Source organism: Gracilinanus agilis, chromosome 5 (genome assembly GCF_016433145.1).
Source record: "Gracilinanus agilis isolate LMUSP501 chromosome 5, AgileGrace, whole genome shotgun sequence".
Taxonomy (NCBI): Eukaryota; Metazoa; Chordata; class Mammalia; order Didelphimorphia; family Didelphidae; genus Gracilinanus; species Gracilinanus agilis.
Genome location: NC_058134.1, coordinates 298076688 through 298090914, shown reverse-complemented (window position 1 = coordinate 298090914; position 14227 = coordinate 298076688). Strand labels below are relative to the sequence as shown.

Below are 14227 nucleotides of genomic sequence, written 5' to 3'. Positions count from 1 at the left end.
CTTAACCTTAAACTTGTGTATGTCCACCCGCCTCATATGTGTTTCTTGTAGATAACATATGGTAGGATTTTGGTTTCTGATCCACTCTGCTATTTGCTTCCGTTTTATGAGCGAGTTCATCCCATTCACATTCAGAGTTACAATTATCAGTTGTACATTCACTGACATTTTTGTATCCTCTCCTGGACCCACTCTTTCTTCCACTGTTTTCTTTTAAACCAGTGGTTTGCTTTGAGCCGCTATCCCTTATCCCCTCCCTTGATTAACTTCCCTTTCTACCCCCCTCCCTTGTTATTCCCCTCTTTTTATTTTTAAAGGCCTAAAGAATTCCCTCCCACTTCTTCTCCCCTCCCTTTTTTGACCTCCCCACTCCCCTGCTCCCTTTGGTTTATCCCTTCTGACTTTCTCAGTAGGGTTAAATAGAGTTTTTTATCCCAATGGATAATATAGCTACTCTTCCCTCTTCAGGTTGATTACACTGAGAGTAAGGTTTAAATATTATCTCTTAATGCTCTCTTCCTCTCCTTCTTATAATAGTATTTATCCCCTCCCCTTCCCATGTCCTCTTTGTGTTTTATAGAATATCCTATTTTTCTTATTCACTCAAATTTCTCTTGGTGTCCCCTACTATTCACTCCCCTCTTTCCCACCCCCATATCATGTTATACCATTTAGTATTCCACCCTCTCCCTATGAATTATTCTTCTGATTACTATAATAGTGAATACTATAATAGTGAATAGAGTTCACTACAGAGAATTATAAATAGCATTTCTCCACATAGGAATACAGATAATGAGATCTTATTTAAGCCCTTATAGAGTCAAATTTAAAAAATTATGAGTTTTCTTTCTTTTCCCCTCTGTTTCTTATTTACCTTTTCATGTTGATTTTTGTGGTTGGTTATCAAACTTTTCATTTAGTCCTGGTCTCTTTTGTGCAAATACTTGGAAATCTTCAATTTTGTTGAATGCCCATACTTTCCCCTGGAAGTATATAGTCAGTTTCGATGGGTAGTTGATCCGTGGCTGAAGGCCCAGCTCTCTTGCCTTCCTGAATATTGTATTCCAAGCCTTGCGGTCTTTTAGCGTGGAGGCTGCCAGATCCTGTATGATCCTGATTGGTGCTCCTTGATATTTGAATTGTCTCTTTCTGGCTTCTTGTAAGATTTTTCTTTTACTTGAAAGCTCTTGAATTTGGCTATTATATTCCTTGGTGTTGACTTTTCTGTGTCCAGTGTAGAGGGTGATCTATGGATCCTTTCAATGTCTATATTACCCTCTTGTAGAACTTTAGGGCAATTTTGCTGAATAATTTCTTTAAGTATGGAGTCCAAGTTTCTATTAATTTCTGCCTTTTCTGGAAGACCAATGATTCTCAAATTGTCTCTTCTAGACTGGTTTTCTTGGTCTGTCACTTTCTCATTGAGATATTTCATGTTTCCTTCTATTTTATCAGTCTTTTGACTTTGTTTTATTTGTTCTTGTTGTCTTGAGAGATCATTGGCTTCTAAATTGTTCAATTCTAGCCTTTAGGGACTGGTTTTCCTTTTCAATCTGGTCATTTCTGGTGTTCAATTTGCTTATCAGTTCATTTGATTTCTGAGCCTCACTTTCCAGTTGCAAAATTCTGCTTTTTAAACTGTTATTTTCTTGCCAGATCTCTTCCATCTTCTTCAAAATCTCGGTTTTGAACTCTTCCATAGCTTGTGACCAGTTTTCATTGTTTTGGGAAGGTTTGGATACTTGTTTGTCCTCCTCTGTTGTCTGGATTTTCTTTGTGTAAAAGTTGTCAAATGTTCCAGAGTCTTTCTTGATAATCTTTTTCTTCTGGGGTTCTCGGCTTGCCATTGTTAGCCCCGCCCCTTCTTAGCTTTGTCTTCACACTCGGGGTCTGTCTGTGCTGTCTGGGCTCCGGAGGGCTCAGATCTCCTTGTTCTCAGGGTCGAGCCTCCTGGTTGTCCCTGGTCTGCCCCTCTGCCTGAGGCTCCTTCAGTAGTCTCAGGGCGCTCCTTCCACAGCCTCGTTCCAGTCTGCACAGGGTCCCCACTTGAGGTCCAAGCCTGCGCTCGAGATCTTTGTCCATGCCTAGGGCAATGTCTTCACCCGTGCAGACGCTCGGGAAAGTCCCTGCGCTGGAGATCTTTGTCCACGCCTAGGGCAGTGTCTTCACCCGTGCCAGCGCTCAGGGAAGTCCGTGCACGTTCTTTAGCTTCTTGGGGTCCTAGTTCTTGCTGCTTTCAGGAACAAGCCCTGGAGCTGCTAGTGATTCACTGGGTGCCCCAATCCTACTTTCACTCTTGTGCGTTGGCCTCTGGGCTGTACTTGGTGTGGGGGTGGGGGAGGGGCTTCTTCCTCTCGCATTTTAGTGAGTTGTTTCACCCCTTTATAGCGTGGAAATACCCCGATTCCGCGTACCTTAAATGCTGCGCCCTGTTGTGGGGTCCCTTCCTTTGTCTTGATTTGTTTTTATGTCCCCTTGAGGAGTCCTGTATGCTTCGGTTTGGAGAGATCGAGCAGGTGCTCCTTACTCTGCCGCCATCTTAACCGGAAGTCATCCATTCTGAATTTATCTTGGTGTGAGATATTGATCTAGACACAATCTCTCCCATATTGTTTTCCAATTTTCCCAGCAGTTTTTGTCAAATAGTGGATTTTTATCCCCAAAGCTGGGCTCTTTGATTTTATCATAGACTGTCTTCCTGAGGTCCTTTATCCTAAGTCTCTTCCACTAATCCTCCCTTCTGTCTCTTAGCCAGTACTGTATTGTTTTGATGACCACTGCTTTATTGTACAGTTTAAGATCTGGTACTGCTAGGCCACCTTCCTTCATGTTTTGTTTTTTTTTTTCATTATTTTATCAGTTTTGACAAAATAAGAGCAGTTTTTAATAATTTAAGTTTTAATGAGAATATAGTAGAGTTGTAAATTAATATTATCCCTTTAGGCCAGAGAAAAGAAAACTTCTAGCAGCTTTTAACAATTAACAATTTAGTTTAATTAAAATAGAGATAGTATAAGAATATAGTAAATGAGGGAAAGCTAAAAAAGAGGAAAAAGAGATTACTAGTCTTATAATAAATATAACTAACTAAATAAATATATCTAAACCAATAAATATAACTAAAATTTCTAATACTACCAAAAATTCCTAATAACTACCTCTAACTGTCTTCTGAGGACAGCTTCTTCTTGCCTGGCAAACACTAGGCCTATCTAACCTACAATATCTAGAAATGATTCACTAACTACCTTACTTCCTAAATAATAGACAATTAACACTTACTTCTTCAGTCAGTTTTCTATAGCAACCCAAGCTGTCAGTAGCCAACTGACAGCAGATCCTTGCCTATGAGACAGACCTCCTGCTCTCTAGTGATTCCTTTAAAGGCTGAAGATGAAAGCCCTCTCAGTAAGCTCAGGCCCACCTTTATATTCTAGGAACTAAACACCACCTCACACTATTAGCAACCAACCCCCAATGACCAGCTCATGCCTAGCAGCCATCTTTCCTGCAACTGCCAGCCCTAACTATCAGCAACTGACCTACCACCTGTCAGCAACCAACTCTCCTAATTGTCAGCAACTGTCAACTGCAACTGACACTGGCCCAGCAAGGGCTCCCCCATTCCTACTTCCTGTCACTGTGGACTGGTTAATCCCTACACACCTCTTTGGTAAGAGGACCTCCAGGTCCCCTGTTAAATTAAAGAAATTAATCCTTTTTACACTACTAAAATATCTTTAGGGCACAGATCTGACCCAGAAGCCTTTAGTTGTTCCTTATTGCCTTAAGTAAAATATAAACTATTTTAAGAAAGATATTTAAGATCCTTCATAATCTGTTTTATGTGGAAATAGGAGACTCCCTATTCCCTACCTCTTTTCTTTCCAAATTATAGCCCAACCTCTAGAGCCAGCACTTGTCAAGATAACAACCTGGCAAGTGCTTTTCTAAAAATGCTATTGCTCTTGCTTTAGTTTCTGAAGACCTGGAAAAGAAAATTCTTACCACTCATGTCCTTGACCCTGTTGTCAGATGGTTTAACATCATAAATTAATATTGTATTAAGAGTAGAAAAAATATAAAAAATGGCACTACTCATCTGCTTTACCTATTGCATCCTAAGGACCTCAAAGCCTTTTCATCAAACTTTAAAACTGTATGTGCTGTTTCCTTCTATTAGAATATGAACTTATTAAGAGAAGCAACTTTCTTACATTTCTGGTTTTATTCTCAATACTTTGTATATTATAAGCATTTAATGAATTCCAACCTACTTTCCCAATCATCTTCTATTACTTACCTTTATGTACTCTACTCTTCTGGCCAAACTTAATTGCCAGCTGTTTCTTGATTCCTATGTGTAAGATTTAAATTAATATCCAATAACTCCAAGTATTATATTTTATAAGTTTTGTTAATAATCACTTGAAGTAGAAGAAAAGAAAAAGAACAAAAGTAAAAACCTGAGTAAAATTCCCTTCCTCTCACCTCACTTCCAGAAACTGTGATCAGGGGAAAAGAGAGAGAAGGGTGAGGTGACACACAAACTTTATCTCCAAAATGTAAGGACGTAACATGAGAACAAAAGTGGTTTTCAGGGATTTAAGAGTTCTGGGGAGCGGATCCTAATTATACAATCCCCGCTGTGATTCCAATGGAAAACAAGCATGTAGAAATCTCCCAGATTTACATGCCTAGTTTCTCTATGTAATCAGAACACATAACCAATTTATATCTCTAAAGCTCTTCAACTAGAGGTACATACAATATTGTACTTTCTAAGGGAAATTTCAATAATTTGGGGATAAGAGGGAAATAAAAGAGAAAGAGAACAAAACTAATATTAGGTGCACCGACTAAAAGCCAATTAAGGGACGATCCCCTTTGGCATAAGAGTTTAAATTCAAAATAAATGCATTCAACCCCCCACAGTTGAATTTCACTACATCTCAAGGTTTACTGTATCTTTTGGTGTAGTGTGTGGTTTCTGTAGGCATCTTCATGGTGCCTTCTCCAAACAGTTCACTTTTTTGATTCAGGGAGGTAGCAAGTTTCTTATCCTAAAATTACTCTCCAACAAAAAAAAAATTTTATAAATCTAGAATTTTATGACAATTATACAATCCCCACTGATGAGTGTGTTGTCCAACACATGCATGGCTGAGTTATTAGGTATGTGAATCAGTTTTTAAAAGGAAGTCAAAAACATAAAAAAAAATAGAAGAAAAGAAAATCAAAATTAAATTGTATATAAAAATTCTGAGTAAGCAAGAATAAGCCCATAACAGATCCTAGAATCAGGGCCCAAGTAAAGTGATTTATATCCCACAAGCCTTTAAGACCATTACTGCAATATGCACTTAACCCAGTCAGCAGCTAGGACTATAGAAAATTGCCACATTATGAAGGAGAAAGAAAAAGGACTAAATTTTTTTTTTTTTTTTTTTTTTTTTTGCAACACATGGGGAATATCATTCTTTGGTCTGATTTTACCTTTGCTCTCAAGGATAGGGCAGCAAAAATGGCAGCTAAACTGAGGTACTTTGTTTAAATTTAGCATGGGGAAATCCTATGTCTGATGTTGTCAAAACAGCCACTTCTTCAAACCCCAAAACAAGTCCTTTGTCTTGGCGCAGATTCTCATCAATCCTACCACTGGGATTGGTTGGTCTCCTTGACCTTGTGCTTCTTGGCACTGTACAATGGCTCTTTTGTGATCCCTTCTTCTGAAATCAGACATAATCATAAATCAAAGTCCCATAATATTTTAACAATCAATGGCAGGTTTCTGTAGTCTAAAGCTTTTGGGTATGCGTTAGGGCTATTGGATATTATAAACTTACATTAGTGCAAAATCAAAAAACCATTAATACTGGTAACATGTGCTTCAAGTACAAAAAGTGAGAGAAAAAAGGAAACTCGAATAACTATTGCACATACAAGGAAAAACAATGATAAATAAAAAATTTTTATATATATTATATATATATCATTCACAATCAGTGACACACTGTGTTTGCCAAGGAGAGGAGGAATACAAAGGTTTCTCACTCAAAAATGAGATCCATTTCCTTTTTAACTTGCCCATGATCCACAGTATGAGTATACATAATTTTCACTAAGAAAACAGCTTTATAAAACAGTAGTATAGCAGCTAATGCACATTCAAGAAGTAGCAAAATCCCCAAAATCATAATTGCCCATTTAATAACAATAGTAAACAAACCCGCAATCATTAGGATTCACAAGTCTCTAAAGCCACTGAAGCTCATGGATACTTGTCACAAGTTCTCCAGATGTAGCCAGTCTTTCAACCTTGGCTGAGATATTTTTAATGAAGTCTATTACTGCCATCATTCCAAAATTTGACAGGAAAGCCCAGTGAAAATTTTTTGGGTCTAAAATGTCACCAAGAATCTAGATCATTTGTGGAGATCTCTTTATCATCTCTGATAATCTGATAAGAACAGTTTAGTTGATAAGGAAATGAGGACAGGACAAGGGAAATGTCTTTTACTTCATGCTTCCAGCTCTGGCTCCAGGAGCATGGAGTTTATTATATATATATTTCAAGACTCATTTCACACAAAAGAAACCCCCCTGAAACTTTGCAGATGCGCAGAAGTTACAAATTATGTCACATCAAAACACAAAACATTGGCTTTAGAATAGACCAAGGCCAAGGCTGAATTTTGACTAGGTTCTTATCAGAAAGCCAAGTTGGGGAGTATCTTGGCCTTGGCTATAACAGCCAGCAGCATTCCTTACTGTGTTAACAGTGTTAACCCTTTAAATTCAGGTTTGATAGGAACTTAAAGGTTTTTAATAAGGTCACAATATTTTTCAACAAGAAATCACAAGGATCACAAAAGGGGTCAAAAGAGGAGTCTCATATTTTTATCTATTCTCTTATTGGCTTCCCACAATCATTCTGGTGGAAGGATAGAGTAAGCTGAAGAGTTACAAATATATAAACCATCCAGAAGCCACTAGGTTCCATGGGAAATGCTCCCTCTTGGGAATCATCCAGAGGGTACCACACCCCCTAAGAAAACCTTCCCTCCTCCCATATGAGACTGTAACAGCTATAAAAGGCATGTCTTTATATGTCCATCCATTACATTTTTTATAAATGCAGAGGGGGAATACAATAGTGCTATTGCATTTCACTTCAACTACCAAATGGATCCTTATTCAATTACTAAACGGACTCTTGTTACAAACAACTCAAAGGCAGGCAAATGATCAGTTAGAGGTAATGGTGCTCCTAGATATCCTGAAAAATCACTTCTGAAGACCCCTTAAAATCAGTTGAGATTTTCAGCTCATTAAATTCTCCAAAAGTTGTATACAGGTTGTAATCAGTTTGATGGAATCCAATTAACAAAGGCAAAAAGGAACAAAAGGCTGTTTTAGGCAACATGTGACCTCAATGGATCTGGTGACAAACCCAGCATTCATAAGGACCTAGGGTTTTGCCGCAGAAAAAGATTTGTCCAAGTTGACTATGGGCTTTTACAGTGATATTTTCTCCAGGCCAGTCATAGGGAAGGGTACAAATAAAGACAATGTAACAGCACATATAGCTTAATGACCAAAACACAGTAGCTGAAAACGACATAGTTAAATGGAACATTATAGATTAGATTAATATGTGAACTTGAAACCAAAATTAAACCTTAAAGCAATCAGCAAATATAATATATGTGACAGGATACAGGCACTTAGTCCAAGAATCCTTTTCTCCAATTCCAATGGCTGTGTTAGAGACTTCTTCACTATTTGGAGGGAAAGAAACTGAAACTATTAACATTAGTAAAACAATGGAGTCTGTTAAGGCTTAAAAATTCAGCTCCAGACTCTTTAAGGTTCCTTCCTCTCCGAGTTTCATCACCCTTCAAGATTCCTTTGGTCACACCTCTGGGGTTCCTAATACCAACATTGGGTATAGTATGAACAAACCCTGTATTGGATGTGTTCCAGAGACTGGGCAGGTCAAAATGGCAGAGGGTTTAGGGAGATGAATCTCCCCTCAGAATCTCAAGATTATACAAGCTAACAGTATGGTATCCAGTCAGTACACTGAGGAACAGCAGCAATAAAAGACATCCTAAAACTTTGGTAATTCACTGTTCTTTCATAGATTCTCCTTCCTTTCTGTAGGTGGCACTGCCCTACCATGAACTGGCTAAAGTTAAGACATTTGGAAGAATAACTTTCCTTCCCCTTCCCCAAGGGTTTAAAAAAAAAAAGAACCAAAAACACTAGGGAGCTGTTAACTTCCACTGTCACATGGTTGGGACTGCTGCTCTCCTTGATTGCTCTCTCCAGCAATGTGGGCAGGGACTTAAGAGGGTGGAAGTTTCTCAGGTAAAAGCCTTTGGGAGACTACCTGTTTCCTGAAAGAAACAACTGGTCTTCCAAAGCAGCAGCAAGCTCTCAAGTGTTAGCAATGCAAGGGAAAGAGGGAAGTTTATACTTTACCAGCTGCTCAGAAAGTGGCTCACAAGGACCCCCAGCTAGTGTGTACAAAGGATACTGTAGCAGGCTTGGGTCAGCAACAATAATAGCAGCGCCAGGAGTTGGAGCAACAGCAGTGAGAGAAGGAGCAGTGAGGGCAGCAGAGGCTTTTAAAATGAATCTTTCTTTTTGTCTGTTAAAAAAATTGCTCTACCAACTTAGAGAGGAGCAAGGGTTCTAAACTTCATACTTTTTGTTGCCACAATGTAAGATTTTAAATTAATATCTAGTAACTCTAAGTATTATGTTTTATGTGATTTATTAATAATCACTTGAAGTAGAAGAAAATGAAAAGAACAAAAGTAAAAATCTGAGTAAAATTCTCTGACTCTCACCTCACCTCCACAAACCACAATCAGGGGGAAAGAGACAGGGGGGCGGGGTTACACACAAACTTTATCTTCAAAAGGTAAGGACATAATATGAGAATGAAAGTGGGATTCTGGGGTTTAGAGTTCTGGGGAGCAGATCCTAATTACACATGTCATCTGCTACCCTTATACATTTTTTCCATGCTTAAAATTCATTCACTTGCCTTACGGATCCTTCTATTCCTTTATCCTCAGTTCACAAAATCACAGAATCTCAGTGAAATGGAACTCTCTACAAATTGAGACAGCTTATTTCATTTTTAATAACTTTTAATTGTTAATTTTTTTCTTTACAGCATGTTTGAAATGCTTTGTATATCATAAAATTGGCTTACCTGTTAGTAAGCCTAAATCTTGGTCTTTTCACTTTTTTTTTTTACCTTCACTGATTTTTCTAGTTTTTAATGTTCTTTCTCTTCTCAAATTTCCTTTTTTCACTTATCTCTGTGTATGTTTTTTAACTTAATTCTATTAGAATTAACTTAATGGCAGGGATTTTTATCTTTGTGACTGGAAAAATGACCTTGTATACATACATAGGTGATTAATAAATCTTTTTAATTAAGCTGAAGTAATGAATACAGACATTTATAATCATTAGCCAACATATAATCATAGTAACATTTTGCCTGATCAAAACAAGACACTGTCAAAACCACATTTTTTGAAAAGGTAAAGTTGATGAGACATTGTGTAATTACAGCCACTTGTAAGAGGGAAAATTATGAGACTGGCTGTAAATCAATAATTTTATTAAATCAAAAGTAATAAGGGAAAAAGATGGAAAATAGGAGAGAGAGATATATAGGTTAAACTTATCCTTGCTGCTCCATTTAGGGCCTTCTAATCAAGCTTACAGGGAAGTCTAGCCAGCAACAAACACCAAAGAAAAGAGAGCAAAATCTGCTCTTGTCTCAGTTTATCAAACCTTTTCTCAGCCCACTAACACATTACCTCTTAGGAGCTTTCTTTTCTTTTCTTTTTTTTAACCTTTACCTTCCGTCTGAGAATCAGTATTGTGTTTTGTGGCAAAACGGTAAGGGCTAGGCAGTGGGGTTAAGTGACTTGCTCAGGGTCACACAACTGGGAAGTGTCTGAGGCCAGATTTGAATGTAGGTCCTCTCGTCTCTAGGCCTGGCTCTCAATCCACTGAGCTACCCATATGCTCCCTTGCTTTCTATTTTGTGTGGGCCGCCTAAGGGGATATCTGTCCTGTCCCCTGTCTCGTGATCTCTTGACCTCTATTGCTGCCTTTTTCTAACTGCCATTCTGTCCTCCTGACTCAATTCATCTAAAGATTTCCTTCACACAATCAAGTTCAGGCTCACTGAAGAAGTCTATAGGAGTTGACCTCACCTGCATGTCCCCAGAAAGGGGGGAGGGTAAATCTCCTTCACACAAACTGCAGTATGATCTATTTTTTACTTGGTAAATGACAGAAGGAAAGAGACTGATTGACAATTATTTCTTAGTAAAGCTTAAAATAGTGCAAAATAGGCAATATACTAAGAAGGTCAAATCCAGTATCTTGGTTGGCTAACAAATACTTGGCCTTGTTTGCCCCTTGTTACATGTGCTGCCATAGAGACATGGCAGCCAAGGGCAGGAGAGGTTGAAAGTATAATATCATTTACTAAACTTTTGGGGAAAGTATGCCAAGTTTATCAGCAATATTGCCTTACAAAACCATGAAAAGAAGTTACAAAATGAAATAAAAGAGAGGTGGTGATAAATCTTTCATCCAAGAGCATCATTTGTAAGTGGATTCATGAAGAGGATGAAGAACAGATATGAAATTAAATAGATCAGATGATATTTACAAAATAAAAGTATATACTTTTGAATTTTACTACTTTACTGTATGAGGACATGGCATTGACCCTAAAGATAAAGTTATAGAATGGTTGATCCTGACAGAGATATATAGAAGAAATCCATGCTGAAGGTATCATAATTTTAAAAAGCATTCTAAGATGAGTTTTCAAGATTCCTCAAAAAAGCACATTCTAAAGAAGGGGAAAAATCACAGATGTTCGTTTAGATGAGAGAGAAGTGTTAAGGGAAAGGTAGAGATTATAGATAGTAGACTTATTAGCAACAACCAAACTATATTCTTACTTTTCATCAATGTAAAATCTCAGAATATTTTTTGCAATGTATATTTGATGAAAATTTGAGAAGGGAATCAAGCAGACTTTTATGCTTTTATTTGACTAAACAAATTGTTGACTCTAAAAATACGAAAATAGACTGGGGAAAAGACACTGACTGACAATTATTTCTTAGTAAAGCTTAAATAGAACATGATACTCTATAATGTGATGGCAAACCTATGGCACAAGTGCCAACGATGGCATGCAGAGTGTTCTCTGAGAGCACTTGGCCACCCTCCCCACCCCATTGCCCCCAGAGTTCAGTACTAGTTAGGCAAAGGGACTTGGGCAGAACTGCTGCTCCCTTCCTCCTCTCTACCTAGCCTGATGACATTTTTTTCATTTCATCTTCTCCTCTGCCCTTCAGTGCAATGGGAGCACACAGGGAGCAAGGTGAGTGGTTCACAGGTGGCAGAACTGGAGAGGAGCAGAGCCCTTAGGCTACTCACTTCACCCGCCCCTCCACCCAGCAGCCCACTGGGAGTGCTTTCTCCCTCCCCTCTGTGGGGTAAAGGGTGGGACAGCACATACCCAGCATGTGACAGGGTATGGTGGAGGCAGGGCCCAGCACTCCATCTCTAAAAGGTTCTATCACTGTTCTATAGCATAAAACATCTTGAAATCATAAAAAATCACAAAATATGGCCTTGGCTGTTTTGTTGTTTTACAAACAAGTCTTCTGAGAACATTTTTATGTAATAGATCTTTTAACAGATGTTTCTTAAATTATTGGAGCTACTGTTAGTTTGCAAGACAGTTTGGCATAATATATAAGATCTTGAAATTGGAGTTGGAAGGGCCTGGGTTCAAATACTGACTTTGCTATTTAAGTAGTTGTATGACCCTGGGTATAAAATGGAGAATGATTTCTTAGGGCTCTTTCAGTTCTAAGGTTATGATCTTATAAGTTAACATTCTTCATTGATATTCTTAAGTGTATTATGAGTTGTAAAAGTGTCTTAAAGAGTTTTTTTAAGGTTTCTTAGTTTTACACATTTAGAACTGGAGGGGATTAAAGTATTGTATCAAGTAAAGAATTGTATCAATTCCACAAACCCTCCCCAGTAAGATACATAATTAATTTTGAAGCAATAATCAATTTAACCTCTTACCCTGGTGGAACAAAGTGATTGAGAAGTACATATTATCCAGGTTTTGACCCTTCAATGATCTTAGGTGCTTGCTGCTTTAGAAACATTTCTTTAATACCTGTATTCTCTTAGTGATAACATGGATGTGATTTATGGACTACTATAACAAAACAGTTGAGATGGCAGATGACTTTAATGAGAAGACACATAATGGGATATAACCAGGTTGTAGTACATTATCAAAGAGAGAACTTACAAATGAGAAGTAATATAAAAGTAGGGCACAACAGAAAATGAAAATATATAGCTCGTATAGAAAGAATGCAGTAATAAATTTATAACCTGGATATGTTTACCTCTCACATATTAAGAACCAACATGTTGGTTAGCTCTTGTGTCAGAGAACAAAAGGAGATTCATGGGAGAGACATTGGGAAGATTTGAGGAATTGTGATTTGTACAGGTGGAGATAGTATCTACATTGATAAATATGTATTTAAGTAAAAAGTATCAAATTTGAGGGAGTATAGTTATAGGGCAGTAGTGTCAAACTGAAATAGACCTTCCAGGTAGGCTATATATTGACTTAGAAAACCATAAAGTATCATAAGCTATGCTCTAGTTTTATTTTGTTAAACATTTTCCAATTACATTTAAATCTGCTTCAGGCTGAATTTGCAGGCCACTTGGCCAATATTCTACTTTTTCTGTTGGGCATTTGACTGAAATTGGGTTTCTGTCTAGTCATTCTTTCAAAAGCAAAGTATATTCAGGAAATAATTTTTCCAAGGGTTTCAATTCAGTCATTGCTATTTGAATTAAATTGAATAAATGTCCAAAGAGCTTTATTTTAGAAGGTTACTGTTACTGAAGGAAACTTGTAGAGAATTAAAATAAAGGGCAGGATTTGTTTTCTTCTTAATGCTATCTTTAATCCTTACCATTATATTTATTAGGGATGAAAATGTTAAAACATGTGAAGCTAAAAAAAATCTTTGGAGTGATTTCAAAGTAGATCTGACTTAGTTATCCTATTCTCAATACTAATACATACTGCTAATCCAACCATATCTAATTGTTTGAAATCTAAAATTTTCCATGTAATTCTGAATCAAATCATATTTAGGGTAATGGATTATAGACTTGGTATTAAGAAAGGACCTTAAAAGACAGGTAATTGCCCCCCTCATTTTAAAGATGTGGAAACATACCATGCAAGATTCAGTGTCTTGCCTAAGGTTACACAGCTAGTAAAAGTGCTATATAGAGGCAAGATTACACTGCTAGTTATCTCACTCCAAAACCAGTGAGTATTTTTTTCTCTATACCAAACTACTTTTATAAACTTTTGTCATTGCATATGGGCATTTATCAATGAACTGATTTCTTTTTTTGTCTTCTAGCAAATTAAGAATCAATATAGATATTACTGTTGCTATGAAGTGTCAATGTAAGTATCTCTTCTATTTGATGACTTAAAAATGCTTTTAAAATTTCAAACAATTAGTTTTATTTTCCATTTCTTTTCTTTCTTGTTAGGTTTTAAAATTTTCATCATAGTTAACTGAAATTTACTTTCAGTTTCCAAAATAGAAATTTTTTTTACTCTGGCTCTTTACTCTGAGAATCTTTCTCATATTTCTCCTTTTAAAGAAAGGAGGTTATTACTTTCCCCAGTGTAGTTATATCATTGGACTATGAGGAGTCATCATAGTAAAAGGATTTAGGGAAGAGGTACTTAACATTTTAATTAAGTTCCGTGCACTCATTAACCTCTCCTTTCCATCTTGTTCCTCTAAGTATATTGTCCTCTGATATGCAGGAATCAAGTTCTCTCTTTTTAAAAGTGGTAAATTAATTCTGTAATCCTCCGTGGTCATTTTTTTAATGATATTTGTGCAAAATTGTAGAAATATATACATATTACAGAGTAGATTTCAAATTTCAAATTAAAGTTTTTTCATAGATGAGGGATGCCTTTACACAGAAAATACATGAAAGTTTCATCTTGCCTAAAAGACAGAGATAAAAATTCCATTATTGCAGGAACTTTAAAAAGATGCCAGATAACTATTGAATCAGAGAA

At 37.0% G+C, this 14227-nt stretch overlaps 1 protein-coding gene across 3 annotated transcripts in view; it reads left to right on the top strand.

Moving 5' to 3' along the window:
• Positions 1–14227, top strand: part of ERGIC2 (ERGIC and golgi 2) — a 99736-nt gene that overhangs the window by 41181 nt on the left and 44328 nt on the right. For all 3 annotated transcript variants that reach the window (XM_044677443.1, XM_044677442.1, XM_044677444.1), the window contains one exon: positions 13545–13591. In XM_044677443.1, coding sequence (XP_044533378.1) covers positions 13545–13591 — 47 coding nt within the window. The remainder of the gene's footprint in view (positions 1–13544; positions 13592–14227) is intronic.